The 14,621-nt window shown below is 39.2% G+C and overlaps 1 protein-coding gene across 7 annotated transcripts in view; it reads left to right on the plus strand.

Annotated features, from left to right (window-relative positions):
- The window catches only part of LOC143340465 (uncharacterized), a 506,553-nt gene that overhangs the window by 478,301 nt on the left and 13,631 nt on the right, over positions 1–14,621 (plus strand). For all 7 annotated transcript variants that reach the window (XR_013079448.1, XM_076762454.1, XM_076762456.1 and 4 more), the window contains one exon: positions 10,757–10,847. Coding sequence is in view for 6 of the 7 variants with exons in the window: in XM_076762454.1 (XP_076618569.1) it covers positions 10,757–10,847 (91 nt within the window). In the remaining variant the exon portion in view is untranslated. The remainder of the gene's footprint in view (positions 1–10,756; positions 10,848–14,621) is intronic.

Here is a 14,621-nt window from a genome sequence, read left to right on the forward strand (position 1 = left end):
AACCCTTGTCACGATCTTCGACAAATATTTCCACGATTTTACACATATCATTTAGAACTATGGGTACTTTCTATCACTAGATAGTTCGTAAGTATCCCTAAATACACCGTAAACCACACAGAAGGAACGTATAAAATTGTTCTCAACCAAAACAAATGTTTTAAATAGTGATCAATGAAAAGAAACTTGTAATTTTGCTCTGATCGAACAGAAAAGCTCCCTTAGGGTCGTTTCTGTCCGTTAAAACCAAAGTTACAGTTCGATAACAACCCTTCTCACAATCTTTGACAAATTCTTCCATAGCACATTATCGTTACAACATACAATTTTACACATACCATTTAGAACAATGGGTACCTTCTATCACTAGATAGATTCTAAGTATCCCTAAAGACCGTAAACAACACACAGTAGGAACGTATAAAATTGTTTTCAACCAAAACAAATTTTTTAAATAGTGATTAATGAAAAGAAACTTGTAATTTTGCTGTGATCGAACAGAAAAGCTCCCCAAGGGTCGTTCTTATCCGTTAAAACCAAAGTTACACGTGCAAAAGCGCATTAGTATTCCCTGTCAAACATCTTCTCGGCGAGTCTCGGCGAGTTCGCTGCTTAAAATTCTGCAGCGAGTTTCTTTTTCACAGATCGGTAACAACCCCTCGTCATGGTCTTGGACAAATATTTCCCCAGCATATATCGCAAAGTTTCACGGACCGTGCGACTAATTTACAGAAACGATTCCGTCGGGGCGCGCCCCCTTCGCGTTTCTGGTTCCATCGATCCGCGGCACGCGATCGGGCTTCCGCGAACGTTTCGTCGAAATCTTCAGCGTTCGTCGATGAGGGTCCTCCCACGCGTCACGGCAGACCCGAGCCGTCGAGTAATTATTGTTTACACGTTAGATCGCACGCGAGCGACGTAGGGGCACGCACGTTCACGCACACGTGAGCTATGCAAACGCAGACGAGCGGCTAAGGTAAACAGGTATCCGCGAATATATTATTGAATCGCGTGGGGCGGGTGTTAAAGCCGCCCTCGCGGTGGCGTGCCTTTGTATACCGGCGCCATTATTGTCCCGTGGAAATTATTACGCGCCCTGGTTAGGACCAGTCTGCAAGGACGTCGTCTGCGATCCCGTTTCTCGTCGCACGCGACTCCTTCGGACAACTCGAGATTGCTTCGAGCAACACTTTATTGCAACAGTTCAACATTTTATATTGTTATTATTATTTATTTTATTTAATCCTTGCCTGGTAGACTTGGGGTGATCTCCAGTTTACATGTTTACTTTTTCTATTCATCAATTATTATTAGAGAAACGTGTGCTTTCCTTTTGGGTATTATTTTTGAGATTACTTGTAAGCCTGTACGATAGAATGTTTATTTATTTTGTGTTTTCATTGCATCGCATCTATTGCATTAATCCTTGCCAACTATTCTTCAATATTTTATATTGTTATTATTATTTATTTTATTTAATCCTTGCCTGGTAGACTTGGAGTGATCTTCAGTTTACATGTTTACTTTTTCTATTCAGTGAGCTATAATCTATTATTTACTATATAATCTATAATCTATGTAAACTTAATTTATTATTAGGGAAATGTGTGCTTTCCTTTTGGGAATTATTTTTGAGATTACTTGTAAGTCTGTACAATAGAATGTTTACTTATTTTGTGTTTTTATTGCATCTGCTGTGGTATAATAAAATATAAAAATACTTACGAGTAAACTTGTGAATGTTCGTGCAAGTATTTTTATGAGAAATCACTGAGAAAGGGCAACCTGGTCTGAAAAATCTTGCCACAGTTCACAGTAATTTAAATGTAGTTAAAAAGTTCCCATATATCTTGCATATTTCTTGCATATGTGACGATTAGTATTACGGAGAATGCAAGATAACCGATCGATGAGAAATTCAAGTAGTTCGAGTCAGTAATAGCGCAGACACAATAGGCTTGTACAGAAACAGTCGTGTTTTCGATAGAATAAAAGCTCAGACCTGCTTCAAACCGTTTCTGCAAAACGTAATTTAAACATTTCATTATACCATTTTTTTATTAACACGATGAAATTAAATTTCTGTCCAAGAAAATTCAAGAAAGTAATACCAGATACGTTCTACGATAGCTCGATCGATACTTTCACTTTCTCTTACAAAATAAAACAATAATCTGGAAAAATAAAAAAAAATTACATCAAATTGATCGTTATTTATATCCAACGTAAATAAGATCCCAGAATTAGGGAATGCAGAACAAAGTATCGAGCAAATGAATTCGATCGTTCCTCCCCTCGCTGGAAGGGTGGAATTTTTCAAATAATTTTCATTCCTCTCCCACTTGATCTAAAATTTTATTTGCAATAACGTTGCCATAAATCTCACTCAGTCGTTCTTGTAACGGGATACTTGAATGGAAGGTCGGGTAATCGGTTCGGGTTTTCCAATTTATCGCGAAAGAATTGGGAACATTTAACAACCGCGGCTCGCCTCGTACCAATACATCTTCTCGATCGTTGTTCGCCCGTTTGAAAAATGCCCGCGATCCGACTCAATTCACCGGGGTCGAGATTAATGGTCTTACCGAGAATGTTTTCTGTCGCACGAAAGAAACGATCGAAGAAGGGAAAGCGAGCTCTTGATCAATCCACCGACGAACCACCTCAACCTGGCCCTGGCAATTATCGACGGTTGTGCAGTCGGGCGCAATAACGATCTCTGTGGATCATATTTTTCCCGTGCACGACCCTCTTTCCGCGTAGCTGCGTTTTATGCAGTTTCTGCGCCAAGTGCAGCGCCGGGACTACGGCGGAACGCGAGTTTATGGCGCCTGGCTAGAGGGACGGCGACCAATCGAATTTTCATAGCGTTTCTGTGTAGAAACACGGGGATATAAACGAGTGGGATTTTTATCGAATTCTGAGAGGAATGGAAACGAACAGAAATCGTTATTGCGTTTTGAATTCGTGCAAACGTAACCAAAGTCTGCTGTTACGAGCAAATAAAGCAGTATATGTTGAGTAATTCCGAACTTCTAGTTATGTATATTAAAATCGTTTTTTTTTTTTAACAGAACTCTTTCAAATGGAACTGAAAGCACAATTCGAGCTAAAATCTAAGCTACATCGTTTATGGAACTTACGAAGTCTAAGTGAAACGTACTCAAAACGAAAGATAAGAAAATACGTACAATATAGAGAAGATGAAACCATGTTATCTGATACAAGAGTGAACGTTGAATATTCGTGTGAATACAATGTAAAATTTCTTATTTACCCAAAAATATCAAACATCTTATTACAGTTTGACCGGTAGAAATTCCTCGATAGTTAACAAATTTAATTTCACTCGAGGTGTAACGAATAAAATGTTGCTTGATATTTTTACGTGTGTAAGAAATTCTGCTGGTTTCTGCGTGACCAACGTAATTCCACGCCCATTGCTGTTCCTCTTGGGTCGAGACATCCTAGTCGCGACCCCCAACCCCCGAGCACGCGGCAACGGTCAGCCGTTTCTCGTGATTTACGGCCGTTGCCGCGCAAACTCGATTATAATGATGCAGGAACGCGCCGCGCCGAATTACACGCGGAACCGCGTCGCCGGACTTTCATTAAACGATAATCATCTTCCGTGTACTCGCCGGAACGACCGGAACCCCGGTGAACAATGCGTCTTTCGAGCATTGTTTCGTCGTTGCACCGCCTTCTATCGCGATTCAAACTCTTTTCCCCGGCGTGGAAAAGAATGCAGCGCGCGGATGCTGAGAAAAACTCACCCCCGGCGCTCGTAAAAGGAAACAGCGCGGAATTTACTTTCAATTTAACCGAAGTTGGGCGACACACTTCTCGTCGTTAGCACTGATGACCACCGACAGGACGAATAATATTCGAACATTGTTATTTCGATACCTGATTAATTAGTATTCGAAGCGGGGTTTCAATTATCTAGCACCTGGTTATCTGGATGTAGGAATAACCAGCATATTTGATACGATTATTCTTTGACGAATAAATCGACGAATATAGTTGACGAATAATGGGAATTTTATATATTTAATGTTTTATTAATGAATCGATAGAGGGTAGGTGCAAAAATTTTTCGACGTAATTAAAAAATTTTTAATTATTCTGAGAAAATTATTTTTGATTGCGGGGGTCAATTATAATCATTTTTGGTGAATAGACATACTCACGAATTCCTACCCGTTTTCGAGAAATAAATTCTGAAGGCGGACACATAGTTCGACGAAATTAAAAAATTTCAAATCGTTCTGAAAAAATTATTTTTAGCTGCGAGGGTCGATTACAATCATTTTTGGTGATTAGACATACCCCCGAAATCCTACGCAGTTTCGAGAAAAAAATTCTTTACCGAAAATACTATGTCTGACCATACCGTTGGTTTATTCCCCTGAAATTCCATACTTATCTTTAAAACGTCATAACTCCTGAACGGATTGGCCGATTTTAATGTTTAAAAAAGCAAACAACGCGTATTTTAATGGGGAATATGTAGAAATTCCAAAAATATTCGAAAAGTTGATCCTTGGCACCGTAAAATCAGAAAAACCCCATTAAAGTAGTCCAATTTTCAAATAGCCATAACTCCTACAATAGTGAATATATTTGAATGAAACTTTTTTCTGAAGTAGGGCTCATGGGTACCTACAAAAAAATATTAGACAACTTTTCTGTAGGGTGTCGAACAAAATTACTAAAAATCGAAAACGAATTTTTAAGAAAAATCAACAGGGGGTAGCTGCCTAAATTTTTCGGCAAATTTGAAAAGTTCCAAATCATTCTGGAAAAATTATTTCCAATTGCGGGGGTCAATTACAATCAGTTTTGGTCAATAAACATACCCTCAAAATCCTACCCACTTTCTAGAAAAAAATTCGAGAAGTTGTGGAATTTTTCGACAAAATTAAAACATTTCGAATTGTTCTCAAAAAATTATTTCCAGTTGCAGGGGTCGATTACAATAATTTTTGGTGAATAGATATACCCCCGAAACCCTACGCATTTTTGAGAAAAAAATTTTTGACACATTCTCTGACACGATTAATGGGGCTCTGAAGCTCCAAAAAAATGTGTTGAAAAAATTCATTGGATATAAAGTCTACTCGTATACATCGTATATAATATATAGAATATACTATAGTTCAATTATCCGGCATATTTGATGATCGGAATTTTACTGTATTACTATTTGAATGGTACTCGAGTATTATTATTTGAATAGGAAAATATTCTTGTGAAACATTAAATCAATTAATATGAATTCCATAAGAACACCATTGGGACTTTCAAAATGGGAATAATAATAAATCTCTATTTTAATTTAACATTTCTATCTTTTGCATGTAATACATATATTCTGCGTAACTTAAATTAAATTGTATACCTTGTTTTACTCCTATCCATAACTTTCGACAATAGAGAGTAGATACAAAACTTGCGAGGATGAAATCAAACAACAAAGATCTATGTCATACAATGATGTTTTTCCTAAAAATTAAATACTAAAATTTCAATTGATCGATAAAAACATAGACGTAGTTATGGATAGTTATTCCTATCCATAACTTTAGACAATAGAGGGTAGATACAAAGCTTGCGAGGATGAAATCAAACAACGAAAATCTATGTCAAACAATGATGTTTTTTCAAAAAATTAAATACTAAAGTTGCGATCGATCGATAAAAGCATAGACGTAGGTTAGATTTTAAGCATGTTTGGTACAAATTGCCTCCGATTACACGGTCGGCTAGAAATCCGTGAAACCCGGAGGAAGAGCTTAAGGGGGCAATACGCAAACTGAGCCCAAGGGCTTGCGATTTTGATTATCCGTCGTATGACTAGCTCGCTGACAATCGCTCTTCTGTTTGCACTTATAATTACTGTTTGCGGAGCATTGTTCTTAAGCCCACCGCGTGGAATGGCACCCCAGTTGATAAGTTACGCGCAATCACCGCAGGAGGAAGAGTCCCTGCGTTTCGCTGGCGGAATCGACCGCCTGAGTAAAACTCTAATGAAGGAGGTTACGAGGTTACTTCTGGATCCTGTGAATTGCCGCGTTGTACCCCGTAAGAGGGATAAGACTCGTTTGTTAGCATTCATGATCTGTTCGAGTGAATTGTCGTTCCCAGTTCTCTGGAGAAACGAACGAAGCGCGACTTGGGTGTTCAGAAAATTGGAACCCTGAAAAATGGATGACACTGCGGAACTCGTTTCAACAACGATAAAACAAGCCTCCAAGAACATGTAGCAAGTTAAGTAAGATCCTCGAACTCGGTTAGTCGATGCTCTCCTCGTGGTCTTGCACTAAACAGTATCAGATAGCACCGATATCTCAGCAGCTAACTAGCTTACGTGACTAGACGATAGTCTAATCGCTCGATCTGATGCCACTCACTTTCCCAGGCTCGAACCATTACTTCAAGGCTTGAATTAAACTGTACAGAATATTCCAGTGAGCATGGTGCGCTAGAAAAGGCGGTGAAAAAATAAATTTGAAAATTTGGCGCGTGTCTGTTCATTGCTCGCTAGTTCTACTTGCACTGAGTTCTCGATCAGGGAAACATAGTTTATCACATGTTCAAGGTTACTATATTAATAGCAAAAATTGGAGAACATGGTGGACAAGACTATAATCATCCTACTTGTAATATCAGTGAAAATTATTGTTATTTTAATGTTACTTGCTACCAGAACGAGATCGTAATGGTAAAAACGTGTCACACGAGAGATTCGTATATGCATCGGTGATCATATTATCCTCGAGAAACTCGTAATATTTTCCTATATCCCGCTCCTATTTCATACTCTAAACGAAGTAACCAGATTCGTTCTAGAAAAATGCCTGTTTGCATAAACGGGATGCAAATGAGGCGAGCGAGGGAGCTCACGACCGATAAGAAGCGAACGTTGTCACCTCCACGTTAATAAAGACGAACGGTTTATCTTTCGTTACGACCGATCTGACGCTTCAATCTGCCGAAGGCCGGCTCTCATAATCGTTTCAGACGCACATTAAGAGCTAAGGTAAACTGGAAACTTTAACGAGCGGAGTTTTAAGCCGATTAACGTCCTCGAACTCCGCGAATATACACAGTCCTGGAGCCTGAACAAGCAAGTGCGCCGGGACAATCAGCTTATTCGGCCGAGTTTCTTTTCGCGATCCGATGTGTACACGAATGAATCTTCTATGAGACGACAGCGATAGCAAACGGACCGCGGGACCACCTTGCAGACGCTTTAAACGAGAAACAATCGGAGTTTAGAATTGGCAACTTTATTAGGGGGTACCTTTTCTCATTAATTGCTTTCTCTTAATTCGCCAGTGGATTCATTTCATTTTTCGTTTGATATAAGTGGCGACGAGATGACTGTCCCATTTTACGTACTATGTTTCCGAGTTTAAATGATTTTTCATCGTGATAAGGTTAATCGATAAAAACAATAAACGAGAGTTTTCTGTTAATTCCTTGGTCGTGTAATGATAAGTCTGACTTGTTATAAGTTTTCGATGTCAAGTTTCACAATCACGAGACTACTCACACGTCAAGTCTTATACAGTGTGTTCGGACAACCCTGAGAAAAATTTTAATGGGAGATTCTAGAGGCAAAAATAAAACGAAAATCAAGAATATCAATTTCTTGACTGAGGCTTCGTTAAAAAATTATTAAAAAATTTCAAATGATTCTGAAAAAATTATTTTTGATTGCGGGGGACAATTATAATCATTTTTGGTGAATAGACATACTCGCGAATTCCTACCCCTTTTCGAGAAAAAAATTCTGAAGGCGGACACATTTTTAGACGAAATTAAAAATTTTCAAATCGTTTTGAAAAAATTATTTTTAGCTGCGAGGGTCGATTACAATTATTTTTGGTGATTAGACATACCCCCGAAATCCTACGCAGTTTCGAGAAAAAAATTCTTTACCGAAAATACAATGTCTGACCATACCATTGATTTATTCCCCTGAAATTCCATACGTATCTTTAAAACGTCATAACTCCTGAACGGATTGGACGATTTTAATGTTTAAAAAAAGCAAACTACGCGTATTTTAATGGAGAATATGTAGAAATTCCAAAAATATTCGAAAAATTGATCCTTGACACCGTAAAATCAGAAAACCCCATTAAAGTAGTCCAATTTTCAAACAGCCATAACTTCTACAATTGTGAATATATTTGAATGAAACTTTTTTCTGTAGTAGAGCCCATGGGTAGCTACAAGAAAGTATTAGACAACTTTTCTATATGGCGTCAAATAAAATTACTGAAAATCAAAAACGAATTTTTAAGAAAAATCGACAGAGGGTAGCTGCCTAAATTTTTCGACAAAATTGAAAAGTTTCAAATCACTTTAGAAAAATTATTTTCGACTGCAAGGGTCAATTACAATAATTTGTGGTCAATAGACATACCCTCAAAATCCTACCCACTTTCTATAAAAAAATTCAGTACTGGCGAAACTTTAAACATTAATAACTTTCTAACGAAGCCTCCATCAACAAATTAGTATTCTTGATTTTCATCTTATCTTAGCCTCTAGAATCTTCCATTAATATTTTTCCCAGGGGTAGTCGAACACTCTGTATATTAAAATCAACACATTTTTCCATTCACAGAGTATTCGTATAACAAATCTATACTTTTTCATGGCCATTCCTTGTACAAATAAATTTAAATAAAATTGTCTAATAAACGTTTGAAAAATTACATTAAATCGTACGTCAAGCGATTAAGGACAAATGTGACGATAGTTTACAAAGAGGTATTTTTACTTTCTGATATATTTGGTGAAAGGGTTTGGTTTTTATATTTCATAAATCTATACTTTTCCGTATTTTTAACCCCTTCCCGTACTTCAACGAGTCTGACAAAGATTTTAGCCCAAACATAAATATCACGAGCCAGACTCGCGGACAGAAAGTCGGCCCAAATGTAAACATCGCGAGCCAGGCTCACAGACAGCAAATCACGTGATTGAGTTTCAGTTCCTATCAGTACGTCACAAGAATCGGTCACGATTCTCACAACCTCTGTTACAAAGCAGTTTAAGGCCCGGATTTCGTCGAGCTAAATGGTACGGGGAATAGGTTAATTTAAACAAAATGAAGGGGTTAATGTCGCAGCGTGGCTCGCTGCAGGGACACCTGAGACACGGGAATTGGGCATCGTTTGGCATTGAAAAACGAAATGTCGGCCGTTTCGAGAGTAACTTTTCCCCTCGGAAGCAGTGCGTGGAAATAGCAGTGAACTGCCGCTAAAGTAATTGCCAATTAATCTTCATTAAACCCTTCCGCGCGACTGCAGATGGCTCCTACGATAGAAAACAATTGGACGTTGCCCCAAAAGTGCGCAGTTAGTTTGAAAGTTGGCACGGGAGAGACTAGAAGGGGAAACGGGAGGGGGTGGCGGTCGGGGAAATGGGTGTTGCCAGGCGTCGAGGAAAGCCCTCGGTTCGTCTCCCTCGGAAAGCTTAAATCGGCTTCATATCTTAGCCCTTCGCGACCCTCTTGTATCTCTAATCAGATCATTAAGTCCGCGGAGCGTGCGCACGAAGGAATTTGTCGCGAAGGGCAGCGAGGCGACTCGCGCGAATCAGCCGAAGCGCGCCCAAAGAAACGGATAATCGAATCACTTGTGTGTCGAGGGGGGAGTCGCGATCTTTTTCTCCCCCGCGATAGCTTCACAGAAATTCACGCTCTCAGGGATAAACCTTTGGGTACACATCGAGCCATTAGCTTGCTTAGAATAGGGGGCGGTTTTCGTATTTGTTCTTCTTCGTTGAAGATTCTCCTTCCGAATATTCCGAGAGATTTCTGAAATATCGAATTTGTCGTTAATTCGCGTGTATTGCTATGGTCTTCGGAAGATTATGAGGCCGCAGTTCCGTAGCAAAACACGCGGAAGCCTGTAACTAGCAGTTCAGAGTCGATAGATGCGGTTACCATAACAGATGGCCAAACTTTAGCGTGTTCGACTCGTTTTGGGGGATGAAGCTTCTGTGGAGTCACAACTGTCCTCCAAACTGCAACACTTTCGTTCGCCACGCAGCTGCGATAGTTTGGGGCCATGAAAGTTGTTGATGAGGCCGGGATACGGAATAATAAACTCGAGGAACGAATTAGGAATTTATCAAATCAAATATGCGGTGTACAGAAACGATGGACATGAATTGCGAGTATCACGGTGTTTGTTTCAGTAAACGATGATCGTTTGGACTCTCTTTCTAACAAAAGTCGTATGTTGCTTCATTCAACTTTGGAAAATAAATGTATAAAAATTCGTTTGCAACAGTTTCGAAGACCGTGCACCGAAAGTGTATTTGTACAATTCGCGCGAGGAGCTTCGAAACGAATTAACCGCGCGAGTCGAGGGCTCGCCGTACCATACCTAATCGTATAAATACACGGACAAAGGGACCTCCCTGCGTTCCAGTCGCTCAAGAACATCGTCGACGCTCCGTCGATCACAAACATTTTTTTTTTCCAAATTCTATTTATCGACGAACACTTTACAGGGCGCCGGAACGCTCGACTCCCCGGAAGCATTAATATTTTTCGCGGTGGAGTTGGCACGCTGAAAGCAATTGAAACGTATATAACAACGGTCGTACCGTTCCTTCGCGAAGAGGCGAAAGGGATTGGAGGACCGACGCCGGGTCGTTCAATTAGAATCTTTTCGACGGGAATTAAAATTGGACTGCTCCTTCAAGCGAGTTTGATTTGTTACAGGATGGAGGAGTCGTCGCGGGGGCTGCTGCAGCACAAGCACAGGGCCGAACAGCTGAAGCAAGAGAAAACTGCACTCACACTTTCTTACGAGGTAAGCTTCTACTCCGACCTCGTCCAATATTCTTGGATTGCGTTTAATTAAATATACGAATACGAACAATAGTCGTCGTTGGAACAGAAAGAAGCTTGGTCACGAAGAACGTGATACCTCTGTAGAGAATATTTATTTATAATAGTAAATTCAATAAGAGTTAGGTGTGAATCCTAAAGAACACTGCACGAGACAAGAAATAAAATGTAGATCTAGTTTTGAGTATTTGCAAGTACAGTAATGATTTTTAAAATGAATTCCAGACGTGATTATTCCTTCAAACTGACGAAAGAACGTTTAAAGTATGATACTGGTGTTGAATTTCGTTTCCACTGTTCATCTTAAGAATGATTACTATATTCCATTATTAAATAGCTATTGGAATAGAAAGGACGCAGCTTGGTCACAAAGAACGTGATACCACTGTAGAGAATATTTATTTATGAATTTGTTTATTCAATAAAAATTAGGTGTAAATTCTAAAGAACACAGCACAAGACAAAAAATAAAGGCACTCGTTTATGCAGGATGTTCGGCCAACCCTGGGAAAAATTTTAATAGGACATTCTAGAGGCAAAAATAAAAAAATCAAGAATATCAATTTCTTGACTGAGGCTTCGTTAAAAAGTTATTAAAAAATTTCAAATCATTCGAAAAAAATTATTTTTGGTTGCGGGGATTAATTATAATCATTTTTGGTGAATACACATACCTCTGAAATCCTACCCAGTTTCGAGAAAAAAATTTAATAAGTAGACAAATTTTTCGAAGAAATTAAAAAATTTCGAATCGTTTTAAAAAAATTATTTTTAGTTGCAAGGGTCGATTACAATCATTTTTGGTAATTAGACATATCCCCGAAATCCTACTCATTTTCGAGAAAAAAATTCATTACTGAAAATACAATGTCTGACCATACCATTGATTTATTCCCCTGAAATTCCATACGTATCTTTAAAACGTCATAACTCCTGAACGGATTGGACGATTTTAATGTTTAAAAAAGCAAACTACGCGTATTTTGGTGGAGAATATGTACAAATCGCAAAAATATTCGAAAAGTTGATCCTTGACCCCGCAAAATGAAAAAAACCTCATAAAAATGGTCCAATTTTCAAACAGCCATAACTCCCACAATAGTGAATATATTTGAATGAAACTTTTTTCTGAAGTAGAGCTTATGGGTACCTACAAAAAAGTATTAGACAACTTTTCTATACGGCGTCAAACAAAATTACTAAAAATCAAAAACGAATTTTTAAGAAAAATCGACAGGGGGTAGCTGCCTATATTTTTCGGCGAAACTAAAAAATTTCGAATCGTTCTGGAAAAATTATTGGGGATTGTGGGAGTCAATTACAATTATTTTTGGTCAATAGACATACCCCCGAAATCCTACTCACTTTTTAGGAAAAAATTTGTGAAGGTGTAAAATTTTTCGACAAAATTAAAACATTTCGAATCGTTCTAAAAAAATTATTTTCAGTTGCAGGGGTCGATTACAATCATTTCTGGTCATTACACGTACCCGCGAATTCCTACGCATTTTCGAGAAAAAAATTCAGTAGTTGCGGATCTTTAAACGTTAATAACTTTTTAACGAAGTCTCCATCAACAAATTGTTATTCTTGACTTTCGTGCTATTTTGGCCTCTAAAATCGCCCATTACAATTTTCCCCAGGGCTGGTCGACCCTGTATAGATAAATATCAAAAAATAAAATTTGTTAAAAACGTAGGTCTTTAATATTTGCTAGTACAGTAATGATTTTTAAAATAAACTCCAGATATGATTATTCCTTCCAACTGACGAAAGACGACATTTAAAATACGATACTGCTATGGAATTTCATCTCCACTGTTCATCTTAAGAATCATTACAGTATTCCATTATCAAACAGCTATTTTAACTATTTATGAACGTATTTTAATGTTACACGATATCTCAAAAATTCCGGAAAAAATATTCTGTGCACGGTATCGGTCCCTTGATAAAATTTATATTACGTATAAAGACGAAACGTCCTACATCGAGCAAATTTCTTCAGAGATTTCAATTGGTACAATAAAAAGAGGCATTTTGAACGTTGGATTGCCCGATAATTGAATGTATTTAGCGTTACCAGTATTGCTTGGACACCGATGTAAACGAGCCGCGAGTTCAATTTCGCGATGCACGCCGTCCTCCTTAAATTTATATTCGTTCGAGTGGCTCGATTTCAATCTGCTGGGGCCCATTGGAACGAGAGCCATCGCGGAAATATTGGACCCCCGCGTTTGTCGATAAGCACGGTTAGATATCGAAGAGAAACTCCCTCTAGCCGATCGAATAGTCGAATCGTTTGCTGTTGTCCGTCGTTCATTCTTTTTTTTTTTTTTATGTTCGTGCACGGATGACACTCGAGCAAAAACAGTTCTCCCCTCGTCCAATAACAACCGTCCTCGTACGGGCCAGCGGCCCGTTATTGTATTTCACTCCGACGTTGTCGTGCACGATTGTTCCTGGCAGCGGCCGCCAAAGCGAGACCGATCTTGCCAGCCGTGCTGTCAGCTCGCGTGTACGTAATGCAATTTATTTCGCCCCCTTACCGATACTTTCGACCAAGAGCCAAAACACGCGATACTCGATTCGGGATTAAACAATTCCGCGTAGCCACGGACTTATCGGCGATCGCCGCGATGGTCCACAGTTTTGGCGTTTCAATTAACTGCGCGATCCACTTCTGCCACCGTTGACACCGGACAGTACGGATCGAACGACAGCTTTACGAAGAGTTCACTTCCGGCACGATTGTTCACCAGAGGTTGAAGAGATAACAGGAATAATCGTTTCGAACTGTGGTGTATCGGTTATGGGCACACTTTAATCGTGAAATATAAATGCTTTACTGTTAGTAGTGTGAGTATTACGTAATATTTAATGGAATGAAATTGTTTGTTTGGTACTGTGGATGAAGTTAGTGAGATACGTAGATGCCTTTGTCTGATATTTAGGAGTAAAATTTATCAGGATATTTAATAAAATAAATTTATTTGTTTGTTTGCTACTGTGGATGAAGTTAGTGAGATACGTAGATGCCTTTGTCTGATATCTAGGAATAAAATTTATCAGAATATTTAATAAAATAAAATTGTTTGCTACTGTAGATGAACTTGATGAGATACGTAGATGCCTTTGTCCGGTGTCCACGATTAAAATTTATCAGGATTTTGGCGATCAGCAAGCGATTCGAAACTTTTGGTCGGTTTTGTACGAACGTATTCAAGGCTGTAGGCAGAGATAACGTTCCGAGCGAGTTGAACAATTTTCAGTTCGTACCACGCGGACCCGGACGCAATAACCGACGATACTTTCGCCATGTATTTGCCAACGACCAATATTCCGGACTTAACAAAGTAACGCAACCACCGCCGGTGCAATGAAAAGGGAGAACACAGTAAACGCTCGCGTTTACTGGGAGCCCTTAGAATGTACGCACTATCTCGTTCACGGCCGGTTTGCTCCTAAAAGAGTCGTAGATTCAGAGACGAGGGGTGTGCATCACTGCCCCCACGAAATACCGTTTATTATCGATCGTCGCTCGATCCCCCTGGTTCAATGTCGGCCGCCCCACCGACGCCAGACCCCTGAAAATCCCTCTATCGGTTACGAGGAAGCGTGCACACGCCTGCAAGTGTTCCTTCTGTAGCTGTTCGATTTTACTTTCGAAGCGCACCCCCTTCGCGAGCACAGTGTTCTCGATGGCTGCCGATCTTGCGTCGAAAAGTTACTTCGA

This window comes from Colletes latitarsis, chromosome 3, assembly GCF_051014445.1.
Source record: "Colletes latitarsis isolate SP2378_abdomen chromosome 3, iyColLati1, whole genome shotgun sequence".
NCBI lineage: Eukaryota > Metazoa > Arthropoda > Insecta > Hymenoptera > Colletidae > Colletes > Colletes latitarsis.